The sequence below is a fragment of the Aspergillus clavatus genome, genomic scaffold (assembly GCF_000002715.2).
Source record: "Aspergillus clavatus NRRL 1 1099423829795 genomic scaffold, whole genome shotgun sequence".
NCBI classification, from domain to species: Eukaryota; Fungi; Ascomycota; class Eurotiomycetes; order Eurotiales; family Aspergillaceae; genus Aspergillus; species Aspergillus clavatus.
Genome location: NW_001517104.1, coordinates 114,604 through 130,247, shown reverse-complemented (window position 1 = coordinate 130,247; position 15,644 = coordinate 114,604). Strand labels below are relative to the sequence as shown.

The 15,644-nt window shown below is 52.0% G+C and overlaps 6 protein-coding genes across 6 annotated transcripts, besides 5 other annotated features; 3 read left to right on the top strand and 3 right to left on the bottom strand.

The window, feature by feature from the left end:
* Nucleotides 1-242: 242 nt before the first annotated feature.
* ACLA_009190 (rRNA-binding ribosome biosynthesis protein RPF1) lies at nt 243-1,553 on the bottom strand (the record flags this gene model as incomplete). The annotated part of the gene is made up of 1 exon (XM_001273924.1): nt 243-1,553. The coding sequence occupies one exon, from the start codon at nt 1,551-1,553 to the stop codon at nt 243-245; it is 1,311 nt and encodes a 436-aa protein (XP_001273925.1).
* Nucleotides 1,554-1,893: 340 nt separating this feature from the next.
* Nucleotides 1,894-4,057, top strand: ACLA_009180 (glycine--tRNA ligase; the record flags this gene model as incomplete). The annotated part of the gene is made up of 2 exons (XM_001273923.1): nt 1,894-3,609; nt 3,674-4,057. 2 exons carry the CDS (start codon nt 1,894-1,896, stop codon nt 4,055-4,057), a joined length of 2,100 nt encoding a protein of 699 aa, XP_001273924.1.
* Nucleotides 4,058-4,226: 169 nt separating this feature from the next.
* ACLA_009170 (uncharacterized protein) lies at nt 4,227-6,530 on the top strand (the record flags this gene model as incomplete). Its single annotated transcript, XM_001273922.1, has 2 exons — nt 4,227-4,280; nt 4,686-6,530. 2 exons carry the CDS (start codon nt 4,227-4,229, stop codon nt 6,528-6,530), a joined length of 1,899 nt encoding a protein of 632 aa, XP_001273923.1.
* A 949-nt stretch (nt 6,531-7,479) lies between these two features.
* Nucleotides 7,480-10,152, bottom strand: ACLA_009160 (serine/threonine protein kinase CLA4; the record flags this gene model as incomplete). The annotated part of the gene is made up of 3 exons (XM_001273921.1): nt 7,480-7,892; nt 7,958-8,057; nt 8,140-10,152. 3 exons carry the CDS (start codon nt 10,150-10,152, stop codon nt 7,480-7,482), a joined length of 2,526 nt encoding a protein of 841 aa, XP_001273922.1.
* Nucleotides 10,153-10,682: 530 nt separating this feature from the next.
* Nucleotides 10,683-10,718: a microsatellite.
* A 283-nt stretch (nt 10,719-11,001) lies between these two features.
* Nucleotides 11,002-11,036: a microsatellite.
* A 40-nt stretch (nt 11,037-11,076) lies between these two features.
* Nucleotides 11,077-11,100: a microsatellite.
* A 662-nt stretch (nt 11,101-11,762) lies between these two features.
* Nucleotides 11,763-11,796: a microsatellite.
* Nucleotides 11,764-11,796: a microsatellite.
* Nucleotides 11,797-11,823: 27 nt separating this feature from the next.
* Nucleotides 11,824-12,744, bottom strand: ACLA_009150 (NADH kinase POS5; the record flags this gene model as incomplete). Its single annotated transcript, XM_001273920.1, has 1 exon — nt 11,824-12,744. One exon carries the CDS (start codon nt 12,742-12,744, stop codon nt 11,824-11,826), a length of 921 nt encoding a protein of 306 aa, XP_001273921.1.
* A 1,568-nt stretch (nt 12,745-14,312) lies between these two features.
* On the top strand, nt 14,313-15,637 carry ACLA_009140 (lysophospholipid acyltransferase family protein; the record flags this gene model as incomplete). The annotated part of the gene is made up of 2 exons (XM_001273919.1): nt 14,313-15,178; nt 15,244-15,637. 2 exons carry the CDS (start codon nt 14,313-14,315, stop codon nt 15,635-15,637), a joined length of 1,260 nt encoding a protein of 419 aa, XP_001273920.1.
* Between the last annotated feature and the right edge of the window lie 7 nt (nt 15,638-15,644).

Sequence of the window (15,644 nt, the reverse complement as noted above, 5' to 3'; positions counted from 1 at the left end):
ACATTCTTGAACTTGGCAATAAAGAGAAAGAGTTTCTTGTTAGGATAATTGATATGGTGCTAGTATATGATCTATATGTTATCTACAGAAGTGATAAAAGGACCCCTGGAACGAATAAAACCAATCATTATATGTGAAAAAAAGAAACAAACCTGCCCCATTTTTTGATATCTGAACTCCGTGCAAACCAAATCATGCAATCGAATACACAGCAAGAAAACACCAAGCAGCATATAAGAACGCTACAGCTGGAACTTGGTGCGCTGCTTCTCCATCCCTCCCTTCCACTCCCACTCCTGTCCACTAGCTCGTTGGATCCCCTTGTCCACCCGGCGCAGCTTCATATTGATCGCAGGCCCAAGCTCCTGGAGACCGGCACGGATGCCTTCAACGCCCTTGATCTCCTTGCCGTCTGTACCAACAACACTCTTCTCGGTTTCACGCTTCTCCCGGAACACATAACGATGGCGTCGAAGGAACAAGTAATCTCTCTGGTTATGAATGGTGACGACTTGCCGCCCTTCAAGCTCTGGCTGAGGGGGGAACATGGTCCGGAACAGATGAGCTGTCAGAAGACCGAGGGGAGTGCGGAAGTTGTTGAGAATCAATTCCGGCCAATGGTCGGTTGCGTTTCCGTGACCTGGGAGTCTCTTGCCCTCAACCCATCTGCTAATGGTGAAATGGAAGGTGGGGCCCTTGGGCAGGTGGACTATGGTCAACCCGGATGGCCTTTTCTGATCCTCCTGTACAACCACAACAGCGGTAAAGTTTCGGTTCGAGGCGAAAGAGGCGATCTCACGGATGGAGAACTTGTGAGAGTATCGGTGAGCTGTGCGGCGAATATACACACTGTTGGGGAACAGATCGGTGAGCGATTCGGCTTCGTTGTGGAGGGTTGAGTTGAGGGAGGTCGTGATGAGGATCTTGGGTGTTGGAGGAGCTTCTGACGAGAATAGGCTCGGGAATTTTGCGGCGAGGGCCTCGGGCGCAAGATTGAGATTCGTACTGCGAGTCGATTGACTTGGGCTGGTTGCGCGCTCTGTAGCAGATGGCAGAGAGGACTTCTTGCGGCCTCGGTTCTCGTCCTTTGCAGCCTTCTCATCCTCGTCTCCCTCCTCATCGTCCTCCTCTTCGTCACTCGTAGCGAGCATGCTGTCGACATCGTCTTCATCTTGCGAGTCATCTGCGGAAGCGTCCGAGTCATCTTCACCCTCCTCCAAGGGCCGATTGAGCTCGTCCTCCTCTTCTTTCCTTTGTCGCTTGATGCGCTCAACATCCACGCTCAAGCCTAACGCATCCTCAACGTCACTATCGGCGTCGTCCCACACACGCTTGCGGTCCAGAGTCAGAGGAATATTCCGTTTGAGACGATCTTCCTTCAACTTTGGGCTCTTAGACTCTTCCTTTTTTACTCTGAATCGTTCTGCTCGTCTCTCGGAGTCCTTGGCACGCTTCCGCTTGACATGAAGCATCTGACGCCTCAATTTGTTGGCGGGCTTGAACTCCATCCCAGCATTGGGAGGAGGCCTAGACTGAGACTTTCTAGAAACCATCCTGAGCACGGATTGGAATGCGAATCAGAGCCTTTTTGCTGATCAGACTCGTGCTGCTGTACACATCCTCCGGGCGGAAGAAAAGTAAATCACAATAATTTTGGCGGGCAAACGTTTCGCCGGCGGAGACTGGACTCAGATAGGCCAGAATTGCCTATTGCGGCAATGCGACTCAACCCCTGGGAAAATAAAAAAAAAGAAAACCCAAAGAAATATAGGGAGCTGCACAAGTCGAATTGTTTTACATTCGTTTCGTCCCTAGTCTTCTTAGCTATCTGCTTATCTCTTCAGTCTGTTCTAACCGCCATTGTTGGTGTTTGGGTGCCGACTCACGTGGTGGATGACTCAATCGCCTTTTCTTCGACTCTTTCTTCCCCGCCAAATTCCTCTCTGCAACCCCGCCAGAAGCTTCTACCACACCACCGCTGCTCTCAAGGCTGTCCAGGCATCCAAGAAGAACCACCACGCGATGGCGAGTGTAACTACCAAGACCGGCAAGGTCGTGGACCGTACGGTCCTCGACTCGATGCTCCGGCGCCGTCTCTTCTACACCCCCGCTTTCGAGATCTACGGAGGCGTCTCTGGTCTCTACGACTATGGCCCGCCCGGTACCGCTCTTCTGAACAACATTGTGGATGTGTGGCGCAAGCATTTCGTGCTGGAGGAGGATATGTTGGAAATGGACTGCACAATGCTTACCCCGCACGAGATTCTGAAGACCAGCGGACACGTCGACAAGTTCGCCGACTGGATGTGCAAGGACCCAAAGACCGGAGAGATCTTCCGCGCCGATCACTTGGTGGAGGAAGTCCTAGAATCTCGCCTGAAGGGCGACAAGGAGGCTCGTGGTGAAAAGGTCGTGGTGGATGAGGAGAAGGAGGCCAAGAAGAAGAAGAAGTCCAAGGACGCAAAGGCTGTCAAGCTGGACGACGCTGTCGTTAAGGAATACGAGGAGGTTCTGGCGCAGATTGACAACTTCGATGGCCCCCAGCTGGAGGAGCTCATCGCCAAGTACGATATCAGAAACCCAGCGACTGATGGCAACCTCCTCCCTCCCGTTGCTTTCAACCTCATGTTCCAGACCTCAATTGGACCCAGCAGCAACATGCCCGGTTATCTGCGCCCCGAAACCGCTCAGGGCCAGTTCCTCAACTTCCAGAAGCTCCTCGAATTCAACCAGCAGTCTATGCCCTTTGCATCTGCCTCCATTGGTAAGTCTTTCCGGAATGAGATCTCTCCTCGCGCCGGTCTGCTGCGAGTGCGTGAGTTCCTCATGGCTGAAATTGAGCACTACGTGGACCCTGAGGGTGGTAAGAAGCACCCTCGCTTTGCAGAAGTCAAGGACACTGAGATGTCTTTGCTCCCCCGCGACGTCCAGCTGTCTGGAAGCACCAAGACCCAGAGGATGACTATCGGCAAGGCTGTTGAGATTGGACTCGTGGACAATGAAACCCTCGGATACTTCATTGCACGTATCCAGTCGTTCCTTTACAAGCTTGGTGTGGACCCGAGCAAGCTTCGTTTCCGTCAGCACATGGCTAACGAGATGGCCCACTATGCTGCGGATTGCTGGGATGCGGAACTCCAAACCAGCTATGGCTGGATTGAATGTGTTGGTTGCGCCGACCGCAGTGCCTATGACTTGACTGTGCACAAGAACAAGACCGGCGCTCCTCTCGTTGTCCGTGAGCCCCGTGCCGAGCCTCTGAGAATCGAAGAGTGGCAGGTTGATCTGGACAAGAAGAAGTTCGGGCCCCGCTTCAAGAAGGACGGAAAGGCCGTGGCGGCTGCCGTTGAGGCTCTTTCCCAGGAATTCCGTGAGAAGCTGGCCATCGATCTGGAGAAAAATGGCAAGATTGAAGTGGAGGTGGAGGGTGTTGGCTCTGGCAAGGTTGAGCTTGACCAGGACATTGTCAAGATTGAGAAGCGCACTCGCGTTGAAAACATCCGCGAGTACACACCTAACGTCATTGAGCCATCGTTTGGTATTGGCAGAATCCTGTACAGCATGATTGAGCATGTCTACTGGTCTCGCGAGGGCGATGAAGCTCGTGGCGTAAGTCCATCTATACGATTCAGTCTGCTAATGGCCCTTGATCATGTACTAATTTTATTTCCAGGTTCTTTCCTTCCCTCCTGTTATCGCTCCTACCAAGGTTCTGATCGTTCCTCTCTCGACGCACGCCTCCTTCCGCCCTCTGCTGCAGCAGCTGATGACCAAGCTGCGGCGCTTGGGAGTATCCAACAGGGTTGACGACTCCTCCGCCAGTATCGGTAAGCGCTACGCGCGTAACGACGAACTTGGTACACCTTTTGGCATCACCGTTGATTTCCAGTCGGTGAAGGATAACACCTTCACTCTGCGTGATCGTGACACGACAAAGCAGGTCCGTGCCAGCGAGGAGGAGATTCTACAGGCCATCAAGTCTCTAGTAGACGGCGAGAAGTCGTGGGAAGATATCCGCAAGGAGCTTCCTGAATTCACTGGCCAGGAAGTTGATTAGATTATTTGAGCTGCTGTATGGCCCACCACTGCGAGTGTAATAAAAGTATGTGGATCATTAATGATATCCTGCGTGTCTGAGGATTATCCATTCATGCAGTCTTCTACCGTTGAGTATTTTGAGTTGAGCGTCGTAGGAAATGTGTAACTGAGTCGCTGTACTATTCAGTATGCTTAAGGTGCTGAAGAAACAAGCCCCGATGCCAAGAACCCCGGGGCGGAAAGTGAGCCAACACCCGCGTCATTGCGGAACTCCAGCTGGCCATCTCGACAGGGCGGAGGTGTCCTTCTCTTCTTCACCGTTTGTTGACTGTTATCATTTGTGCTTTTCTGCGCTCTCTATTCAGACCAACATCTAGACGACATCCCGTCATTTAACGATGGCCCCTGTTATTCCCTCGGCCAAACTAACGTTGTCTTGTCCCCTCTTTGCAGCCGACTTCGATCCGCGAAACTATGGGTTCCTGCTTGTTGGGGGCGGTGGAGGTGAAGGTCGCAGTGGTGTTGGAAATAAAATCGCAAGTTTCCTTCCTTTCTGTTTATCAGACTAACTGATACCTACCTTGCATGATGGTTAAGTTGTCAATTACAGGGTGTTGTGCTAACATTTAAGCCTTCACGGAATCTAGGCACTCTTGAACACTTCCAAACGCAGCGAAATCTCGGAGGTCGTTGACATCGAACTATCACGCGATGAGGACTCGGTGACTTCACTAGCTGCTGCACAGGCTAGCGACGATTCGATCATTGCTCTGGCTGGCATCAACAGCTCGGTGGCCGAGCAGAAGCGAAATAACAACCAACACCTGAGATCGTTCCAGATCGACTACCCCCCAAGGAAAGCAGTGACGGCGAGCGCATCCGAGAAAGAAGCAGAGCTACCCAAGGACAAGCCAAAGTCTACTACGCCTGGGAAGACGACGCCTTTGGCGCGTGTTTCGTTGTTTCGCACCAAAGAGACCAAGGCCCGTGCCGACACATACCAGCGAATCTTGCGACTATCCCCATGGAAGGGCGCCGACAAACCACGAGTGGGCGCGATCGCGACCGGACTAGCTGCTTCGGGAGAAATTGTTTTTTTCGATGTCACTCCTACTCCGACCGAGTCCGATGTTATTGGGAGAATCCGTCTGAACAGTGACGAGGAGGCTGAGGATGTGGACATCATCGATCTCGAAGGTGCGAAATACAGAGTGGCATATACAACCGGGTCGGATGTCTTTGTATGTGACATTTCGTCGCAAACTCGGTCCAATGCCTCGCCGGAGGTCAAATGCGTATACCGCATACCCCTGCCTGATAAAGGCCCCCGGGCAAGATTCAAATTCCGAGCGCTGCGCTTCCTTACACCTACCACCGTGCTTCTGCTCCAAAATGCGCCGAATCGCAACGGCTGTGAGCTCGTTACTCTAGACATACACCAGACTGCCTCGAAAGACAAGCCTCTTGGGACCATTGTCCGGCGCAAGAAGCTGCGCAAGACCATCAAAATTGGACTGGGCTTAGACGTCTGTGGCCTAGGAACAAACCCGGACGGCCAGGAGCAGACTATCATCGCGGTCTCCGGGAGCGACCAATCCATCGAAATCCTGACCGTCGAATACAACCCGCGACGCGGCCATGACAAGCTCCGGCCATACACCAGCCTCCGCGAGGTCCACCCATTCTCCATGACCAAAATTTGTTTCTCCCATTTCCAGCCCCCAGCGCACCCCGTCACGCCTGAGACCCCGCCGCAGTACATCAAGCTGGCATCCATCAGCATGGGCAACACCGTCGTCGTGCACACGTTCCCGCTCGCGCCCGCGCCCCCGTCCAGCCGCACCCCGCGCTACGTCCTCGTCATGCCCGGCGAGTCCGAGGTCTGGACCAACTTCGCCAGCGGCTTCGCCGCGCTCCTCTCCATCCTCACCGTCTGCCTCCTCCTCCAGGCCTTCACCGAGATCCGCGGCCTCATGCCCCCCTACCTCGGCGCCACAGAGTGGCTGCCTCCGGATATCCGCACCGCCATCGCCCGCCCCTACCACGCTCTCCCGCCTCACCCGCTCCCGTCGGGCCCTGTGCTTCCTGCTGTGAGGGAACAGCCTCCCCGCTCCCTGCGCGACATCCTCCACGCACACCGCGCCGCCGAGGCCAACACCGACGACGACACCGACGCGAGTGCAAAGACCCCCGTCTCCTCCGTCCTTATCCAGTGCAGACCAGACTCGAACGATATCTTCATCGAGACCCCGGGCTCCGAATCCTCTCTCTCCGGCATGTCGTCCGCCGACGAGCGCGAAAAGCAGCAACCGCAGTCCCCGCCTCGCTCCTGGGATGACCTCGACGAGGCGGAGAGGTCGCTGTGGAAGCAGCGCCTGACCGACGCCGGGTACTGGGCCCTTGAAGAAGGCGAGACCATCCTGAAGGGGGTGGTTTTCGGGGAGTGTTCGGCGTTTCTGGGGAACCAGGTGCAGGCTGGACTGCTTTCTTAGCGGATTTTTGTCAATTAAGAGAGTGTAAGTGATAAGACAGATGCTAACGCGACGCGGGGATGTCTATCATGGTCTTGAGATGAGCTGTGACGATGATTGGATCTTTTTCTGATATACATGTTTTGACATCCAATTACTGTTAGATAATATCGTTCCTTACGCAGAATAGTGATTGATGATATCCCACGAAGAGGTGTTCAGAGGGGGGCACTGTTTGACACAGCGATGGAGTACATGCGAACATAAGAAAAAGAAGCATGCTATCCATCTATTAAATTCTTACTCCCCGAGACCGAGAGAGCTTCGCTTGCTATGAACAGAATTTTTTGGTCGTCACTCATTGATTAGGCACGTAGACACATGCATGTAGTAGGAAGCCACATGGTCAAAGCAAAAGCATTGGCAGCCAGCGTTTCAAAACATCCAACGTAATCCAGGTCTCAGGTCATGCTTCTCCTACTGTATTTTTGTCGGTCCTCATGGTGGAAGGACATTCTCCTTTCATCAACATTTTGGCGTGCGAATGTTCGTGCTTCGTTCATATACAAACCACGAAGGAAAACATCAATGAAAACAACCTGCTCGACTGAGACGTGGCGGAAGGGCAGCAAAATCCAACCCAAAGGGATTAGAACTGGAGAACAAGGAGGGAAAAAAAAAACCCCCCCAAATGAAAATAAAAAACGCCGGATAAACCACGCCAGGCCTCAATGAAAAAATGAAAAAAAGAACAAGGCTCTGCGGTTCGGATATCACACGAGGAATCTGATAGGCCATGCAGGTCGTAAGAGAGTATCAAAATCAGGCAGGAGTGTGTTAAATGGGACCCATATGTGCGCGAGACGAGATTTAGCTTAAATCGTAAATTGAGAACAACAAGTGAGCGCTCGCGGAGGGGAGAGTTCGATCACAACGAATGAACTGAAATCAACGAGTATCCTCACGTCGATCACTGGCCACTGTTCTTCTTCCACCGAAGGAGCTCGGCCAGGCTTGCCAGACTGCAGCCTGTCTTGAGGAAGTCGTGTTCCAGTAATTCATCGGCGGTGGCACGGCTACGTACATCGACGCAGAGACAAACGCTCAGGAAGGACTTGAGCTCCTTGCTGAGCTTCTCAGGCTTCTTCAGGCGCGGAGTACCGTTCGTAGCAATGAGATACAGCGCTTTGAGAGGTTCCTCATTGAGGTATGGTGGCTCGGACTCGATCATCTCAATGGCCATGATTCCCAATGACCAACAGTCGACTTTGGGGCCATACTCTTTCTGCTTGACCACCTCCGGAGCCATCCAGTATGGAGTACCGACCATCGTTGCACGTTTGCTTTTCGACTCGGTGAGTTTGGCACAGAATCCAAAATCGGCTATGACCCAACCTGTCAGTACGGGTTTTCTCTTTTCTCCCGAAGAGATTACGGTTTGGACTCACTAATTTTGACATGACCTGCGCGATCCAGAAGAACGTTATCACTCTTGATGTCGCGGTGGATGATATTTTGTCCATGAAGATGGGCAAGTCCCCTGCAAGTCTGTTTGAGAAAGAAAAAAAAAGGAGGGAAATCATCAGCATATCAGCAGAATTGACTACCTGGATGTAACCTGCAAACTTACCTCTGCGCAAATTGTCGCAATCTGATCTTCCTGGATCACAGGGTTGTTGTCGATGACGTCCGTCAGAGCGCCTCCCTCCATAAACTCCATCACAACCCACAGCTCGTTACTCTGCTCCTGCAAGAACGAATCAAGGAAGTTGACAATGTTCGCATGCTGGCTATCCTTCATAACGATGATCTCATTGACAATCAGCTCCTTGCGGGGTTGACTGCGCAGATCCATCTGCTTAATGGCCACTTGGCAACGAGGGCCGTATTGCCGGTACAATTCCCGGGCGACGGGGGAAACACAATGCTCCTTGACACGCGCGACATACACGGATCCTGAAGCACCCTGTCCGATCTTGCGTTGCTTACTATACGACTCATTCGGATTGTCCTTTGATACCACGGATCGCAATCGATCCATGACTTCGTTTTCGGACATTGCTGACATGCGGACTTCCTTATGGCGCGGTTCCGCCTTCTTGCTCAGAGCGGCCTCTGCCTGACGAACCCCGTCCGAAACATTGCCCTTGTTGGTCGTTTGTTGCTTATTCGCAATGTTCAATGGTTTCACTGGCTGCACAGGAGCTGGAAGCTTCGAAGGGGGAGGACCCTGCGCCTTGGTGCCGTTGTTCTGGGCACGAGCGGCCGGGGTCCGTGGATCGTTGGGAGCATAGCGCGAGCTTGGAGAATTCTGGTAGTCCCGCTGCGTTCCCGCGCTTCCATTGCTCGACGGAGGGGCAGGTGCTGGGCGCTGCGCGGTCAACTGACGAGAAGGATCTTGACGAGCGGCGCCCGGAGCCTGTGGTGCGGGACGGCTAGGCTTGTAACGATCGGCCATCGAGGACTCAGCACTATAGCCACCAAGCTCCTGCTTAGCTAAGGGGACCCGTGTCTTGGGGATCGACGCGTTGTACGCCTCCTGGTCTAGTCTGTTCTGCTCTTCTTCGCGTTGGCGAGCCCGACGGTTGTCCTCCTCGACGCGGCGACGCTCCTGCTCTGCCACCTCCTTCATTCTCTCAAGCTGCTGCTGCTGCTGCTGTTCGAAGGCACGGTCGGACTCGGCCTTGCTCTGGGAGTGTGCAGGCGACGAATTTGCAGAGCGTGTCGCCTGGGTAGGCCCGCTGTCCAAACGCTGAGCAGGAGCGGGCGGAGGTGGTCGCGGAGGGGCAATGGAACTGCCCACCGAGCTGTTACTGTACGGCTTGGACTGCTGGCTGGACTGCGGCGAGGCCAGACCGGCGTAGTACTGGGGATTCTGTTCGCGCATCTTGATATCGGAGTAGAATTCCAAAACCTCAATCACTGCCTGAGGATTCTTCTTGTAGTCCTCCTTAGTAATGGCGGATGCGGTCAGAAGCTTCTCCCACTCCGGGGGCAGCCCGACGAAGGCGCCTGTCTGTGGATCGAAACCAACATGGACACGATGGCTGAAATTGGTCGGGTTGCTCACGCCTCCCATACCGGGGCATCGCTCGTAGATCTTATCAATCCAGTCGTAGATCTCATCATCACTCTTGACTTCGCATGTGATCGACTTGGTGGGGACATCGCGGGTTATCAAAGCGGCCTTGGAGGCAGCGTCCTTTGCGTTGGCAAGACGAATGATTTCGAAGGCCATCCGAGTGTCTTCAGAACGAGACACATTGGTCACTGTGTTGAGTGGGATGGACAACACCACCTTTCCAGTCTCATTCTTAAGGAACTCGAGACGGAACTCACGCAGAATGAGGTATCTCTGATTCCACGTGGCCAAGAATTTGTCCTCTTTGCAGCGTACATATCCTTCTTTCACGATAGCGACACCCCCTTGACCGGACTGGTTTGTCTTGGTTTGCGAGAGCGCTGGACTGCTGGTGTTGGGAAACAAGGAAAGATTGGCGGTTCCAGGTGTACCAGGCGAATTCAAGCTCATTTGGCTGAATGAAGTAGCCACGGAGGGATTTGAAGGGAGAGTGAGCTTTGGACGGTCGGTTGGAGGGCGGGGGGCGGGCCCGGGATTCATGAACTGGTCAGGGGAATACATACTGCGACAAGAGGGGGGCGGTTCAGCAGAGTCCCAACTTGAGACGATTTCAATTGTCTAAAAGCCAGCAGAGATTTTGGGGGGAGAAAGTTCAACGTACATTGCAGAAAATAGAAATAATCGCTGCGCCGTTCGACAGAAATGTTGGAAACCCGAAAGAGGGGGGCGCGCAAGAGGGGGGGGGGAGAGGAAAGCGGCCTCAGGGGCTCCGTCGAACAAGGATGAGGGAGGAAATCAACGAGTGACTTGAAAAGTCGATTTCAACGATTTACTTGCAGAGTAGATGTTAGCCCAAGCAGCAATCGAATATGCGCGTCTGTCAGCAACAGCAAAACGAACGACAATAGCGACGCTGCCGTCAAGGCTGCAATGCGCCCTCCCGGCTCCGAGTGTTTAACCAGGGGGGCGGAGGGGATCAGCAAAGGAGCAGCGCAGAAAAGAGCCACTGAGGAGGAAAAGCAAAAGACCAGGTCACAAAGTACAGAGCAAGGAAGGGAATAAATAAGTCATGAGATTGGGGGGGGGGGGAGAAGAAAAGGAAAGGAAAAAAAAAAAAAAAAAAAAAAGGAACAGGATAGATATAACTAACTACTGTACATACCTTGCTGGCTTTCGGCTTCTGGCCAGCAGAGCCCTTCGCACGGGCGAAGATGCTCCAAGCGGGAAGGCCTCGAAGCTGGGGACGGGACGCGGTGAGGGAGCCAGTGGGTCGGAAACAGGGAGACTAGGGCCGTTTTGAGTAGAAGGGTATAGTTAGGTGAGGATCGGATATCTAGTTATGAGATGGAACTGATGAAAGAAGAAGAGTATGGTATGGATTAATGAGAGAAGTGAGAGAAGTTTAGGGGAAGAAAGAGTGAGAGGGAGAAAGAGAAAGAGAGAGAACAGGACGAAGAAGAGAGGGAGCGTCAAGAGGGTGGAGACAGACAAGACCAGACAAGACAAGACGGACAGACAAGGGATTCCCGATTATTAGATAGAAAATACGAATAGCATCAAGCCGTCGACAGAAGAAGGGGAGGGGGAGATGGGAGATGACAGTAGAAAACCGCTTCTAGTGATGTCGATCCACAGAGATTTAACCATTGTTATGGGAGAATTTCCTGTGATTTCTATCGAGATAGTATCAATATACGGAGTAGACAATATACTCTACTGCACTCAAGATGAAACGGCTCCCCTTGGAGATGGGAATCCCTGCATCCATGGGTCAGTTCTGGGTTTTTTCTAGAATGTTTTTTAGACAGCAGATGAGACAGTGGATATCTGTGATTTTCTTTTCCCCCTTCTACTGTTTCTACAGGGACAATAGTGCCATCCATAGTGAGTATCAACTATCAGCAATCTCTCTCTCTATATATACTCTGGACATACACCCAATCCAGACTCTTCAGTCATATCAAGTTACCAGCATCTCTCAACTATTTATAACACTGACAAGCGATTCCCCAATCATCCAACGATCCACGGCTCAACGTCCCAGAAATTGAAGCAACGAAGATCATTTCAATGGATCGGCCCACTCGAGAGCCTGCGCTGATTGACCAATTGACGATGCTATCAACACGGTTATACAGAGTATACAAAACAAGCTTAACCACCGACATCGCAGTAGTAGTAGTAGTAGTAGTAGTAGTAGTAGTACATAGTTACAAGATACCGAGAAATTGATCAAGGCTCCTCGCCAAACGGGTGGTTGAACTTGAGCAGTCCATTCAATCCACCCACCCAACCATCATGCGCTTCGCCGCCTGTAACTCGCCGCATCACGCATGGCACTCCACCATGCCATTCATTCTTGCCATGCCGCATCTCCTCATTCCACACGCGAGCCTCCATACCGGCAGTCATCCCTTGTCCTAGGTTGACACCATCGATGCTGACCTCCAGCTCTCGTCCTCGGTTTTTCTCACTCAACCGCAGCGTGATCGGCGTACTTGACGGCAGCACCAGCGGCCGGAAGCTGAGGCTCCGAGCACAGATGGGTGTGAGGAGGACAGCGGGCACAAGGGGATGAACGATGCTGCCTCCACTGCTTAGGCTATATGCTGTGCTGCCTGTGGGGGTGGAGATGATCATCCCGTCTGCCACGGCTTCCGTCAAGAACCGACCTCCAACATACACATCGACCACAGCGAGATGGGGTTCTTTGCCTCGATGCAGGAGGACTTCGTTCATCACATAAACTCCCGGATGTCCGGTGGTATCCTGAGTGACGGCACCCTGGACCGTTTTCCCGTCAGCCGTGAACAAGCCGACCTTTAAACGGTTCCGCATCAGGATTCGGGCTCCCCGGTCCGAGCCCATGGATTTGCCGCGCACCGAGGACCATCCTGTTGGGGCCACTTCATAATCTACCTGGTCATCTGTCGCAGCCGATTTTTGGTCTTCGAGGATAGATGCTCGATCACCAACTCCAGCTCCTGACATGTAGACTTCACGGAACGCGCGCTTGTATTCCGTAAACTTCCACTCGCTCAAGAAACCCAACGTGCCCATGCTGAACGACAACATAGGAGGTACATTGAAGCATGTCGCAAATAACGAAGACGCGCGCAGGATCGTCCCATCTCCCCCAAGGGTGACTGCCATGTCCACTCTATCATGGTAGGCGGACGGATCATGGTCTGAGATGGTAGAATAGACCGGGAAAGGAAGGGAAGAGTGGACTTCTTCAGCGGTCTTTTGCTCTAGGATGATGGCAATCGACGGATAAGTCGACCTTGTGTGACTAAATTTGGGGAGAGATGTCAGTATACACCACGACCCGCCCGGTGTCACTCATCGGGATTGCCATACGTAGCAAATTTAACTAGCGATTTGGTGACCTCGGGAGAACAGTCTTTCTTCACAACAAGGATATTTCGTGGCGGGGCTGGCCATCGGAGCGACAGTAGATCACCCTCTTGAGATTCTACACTCAAGTTAGTTGATACTGACCAGCAAGCAAGCACGGTTGAGCCAAACGACACGAGGCAACGCACACCTTCGTATTTGGGCAATATACGCTGTGGTAGCGTTCGAATATCCCGTATCTCTTGACGATACGATGATGCCGAGAAATCTCGTATCCATGAGAATCTGCTCCTGAGTCCCAGACGAGCAGGTCGTGTTCGGATCATAGTCAACGACATCGTTGTAATGGCGGCAGTTCAACCAGTATATATCAAAACAATGACATGAAGTCTGCTCGCTGAGTAAGTATAAGAAATAGAACAATTCTCCCTCTAGACGGGGACTTACATCATAAAGTCTTCAGTCCATGTTCTACCTCGATCTTGTATCGTTGTGCTCTACCTGGTGAAAGATCGATCCCGATTGACTTTCACAAGGATGCCACTATTCTAAGCAGGAAAAGGCGTACAACAAGACACCCAGTCATCTACAAGGTAGAGAAAATTGTTCAGAATATGATTGGCGCTAATTAGAGAGAAGTATCATAAAAGATACCCAGCTATAAAGCAAGCACAGCATCTAGATGCCTCAACAAAGAACGTTTGCCGCTTTAAGATCATACAGCTAACTGATGAGTCATGGCTGATATAACCCTCAGTCTCACTCTCACCGCCTTTTATGACTAGCGGGACCGAGGACGTCATCCCTAATGATTGACTGCAGTCACGAGCTGATCCGGCCCTGCCTGAAAAGTGCCTTACTACTCTGTATTGCGTTGTGCAACGCCTCGCCTCATAGGTAACTATCACAAGATCGCTTTGTCTGGCCCACAAGCCAACACTGCCTTGTAGCCTATCTACATCAAGTCAACTCTAGCTATTTACCTAGTATCCACCTATATTTCCTTGTGATTAGGTCACTCTTTTCCCTTCTCCTCTTCTTCTCTTCTTCTTTCCTTGCACATCGGGAGCATGGCGTGGTAGTCATTCCTCATTCCTTATTCCTAGCTCCCTGAATTGTCTCTCGTCAAAAATCCGGTGTATCTTCTGTGATAAAGCTTTCTAATCTGTACAGCTCTAAGCAGTAGTAAGGCTCAAATCTCTTGTGCTTCTTTTCAAGTATATTGTGGATTTTTCACATGCTTTATCTGAAGGAAAACCGCTAACAGTTGTTCTCCCAGTAGTTCGTTCCATTGTCAACCCAATTGTAGTGAGAACAGGCTTCGGTTTCGGAGCCGTTATCTACGACAGTAGGATCTCCTCATCATGGACACTCCTGAACTTCGTCAGCGAAGGCAGGCACCAGTGTCTGTCCAAGAGAACAATGCGGTCGAGAAGCCTCGAAATTCCAGAGATACAGAGCCGCGTCTTAAACATGGCATTCCTATGCAGCTTCTCCGGTCCCTGCTGCTTGCAACATGGTTCAACTGCTGCTGTATCATCATCCTCGCGACTCAGCTAATTGGCTCTCCGCTATACTTCATCAATAAAGATTATTACTATAGTTATATGGCTCTTACGAAACAATCATTTGGGCTGGTTATCACAGCGCTTACACAATGGGGCTGCCCGACATATGTGCGCGTCAGTGGGGACGAGAGCGTGCGAGGTCAGATCCATTTGAGCAAGGACGGACGACTGAAGACACAATTCCCGGAACGCCTGGTCTTGGTCGCCAACCATCAGGTATATACCGACTGGATCTATCTTTGGTGGGTTGCTTATACGAATACGATGCATGGTCGCATCTTCATCATCCTCAAGGAATCTCTCAAGTATATCCCAATCATCGGGCAGGGTATGACCTTTTACGGGTTCATCTTCATGGCTCGTAAATGGCTATCTGACAAGCCCCGATTACAACATCGCTTGGAAAAGCTCAAAACCAAGCTCTCAGGCTCCAACTCGGGTACCTCGGAATATGATCCAATGTGGCTATTGATCTTCCCTGAGGGCACAAACTTGTCTCTGAATACGAAGCGACGGAGTGATGAATTCGGCGCAAAGCAAGGACTGCCAGCTTTGAAGCATGAGATCCTTCCGCGGTCAACCGGCCTCCTCTTCTGTTTACAGCAGTTGAAAGGAACTGTGGACTGGGTATACGACTGCACTGTTGCCTATGAAGGGCCCCCGTAAGTCTCCCACAGTTATTGAAGACTTTGCAGATTGAGAGCCTAATGCGCATGAATCAATACAGGAAGGGCAGTTATCCCGATAAGTACTTCACTCTGCGGTCCACGTATCTACAAGGACGCCCGCCGACTTCCGTCAATATGTACTGGAGGCGATTCGCTTTGTCTGATATCCCTTTGGATGACCAAAACGAATTTGATGCTTGGCTCCGGGCGCGCTGGACCGAGAAGGACGTTTTGCTTGACGAATACTTCGAGACCGGAAGGTTTCCAACTGGGCTAGCGGGCTCTATCAACACCGACGAGGTGCCCGAAACACAGAGACAAGCTGCTTCAAAGGGCTATGCTGAGGCACACGTTCGGCTGGCTCACTGGACGGAGCTTGGGCGGATATTCATGGTGTTGGTTGGCGTTGCGTTTTTGTGCAGATTACCCAAGGTCTTGGGACTCTGCCAGTAGAAGCAAT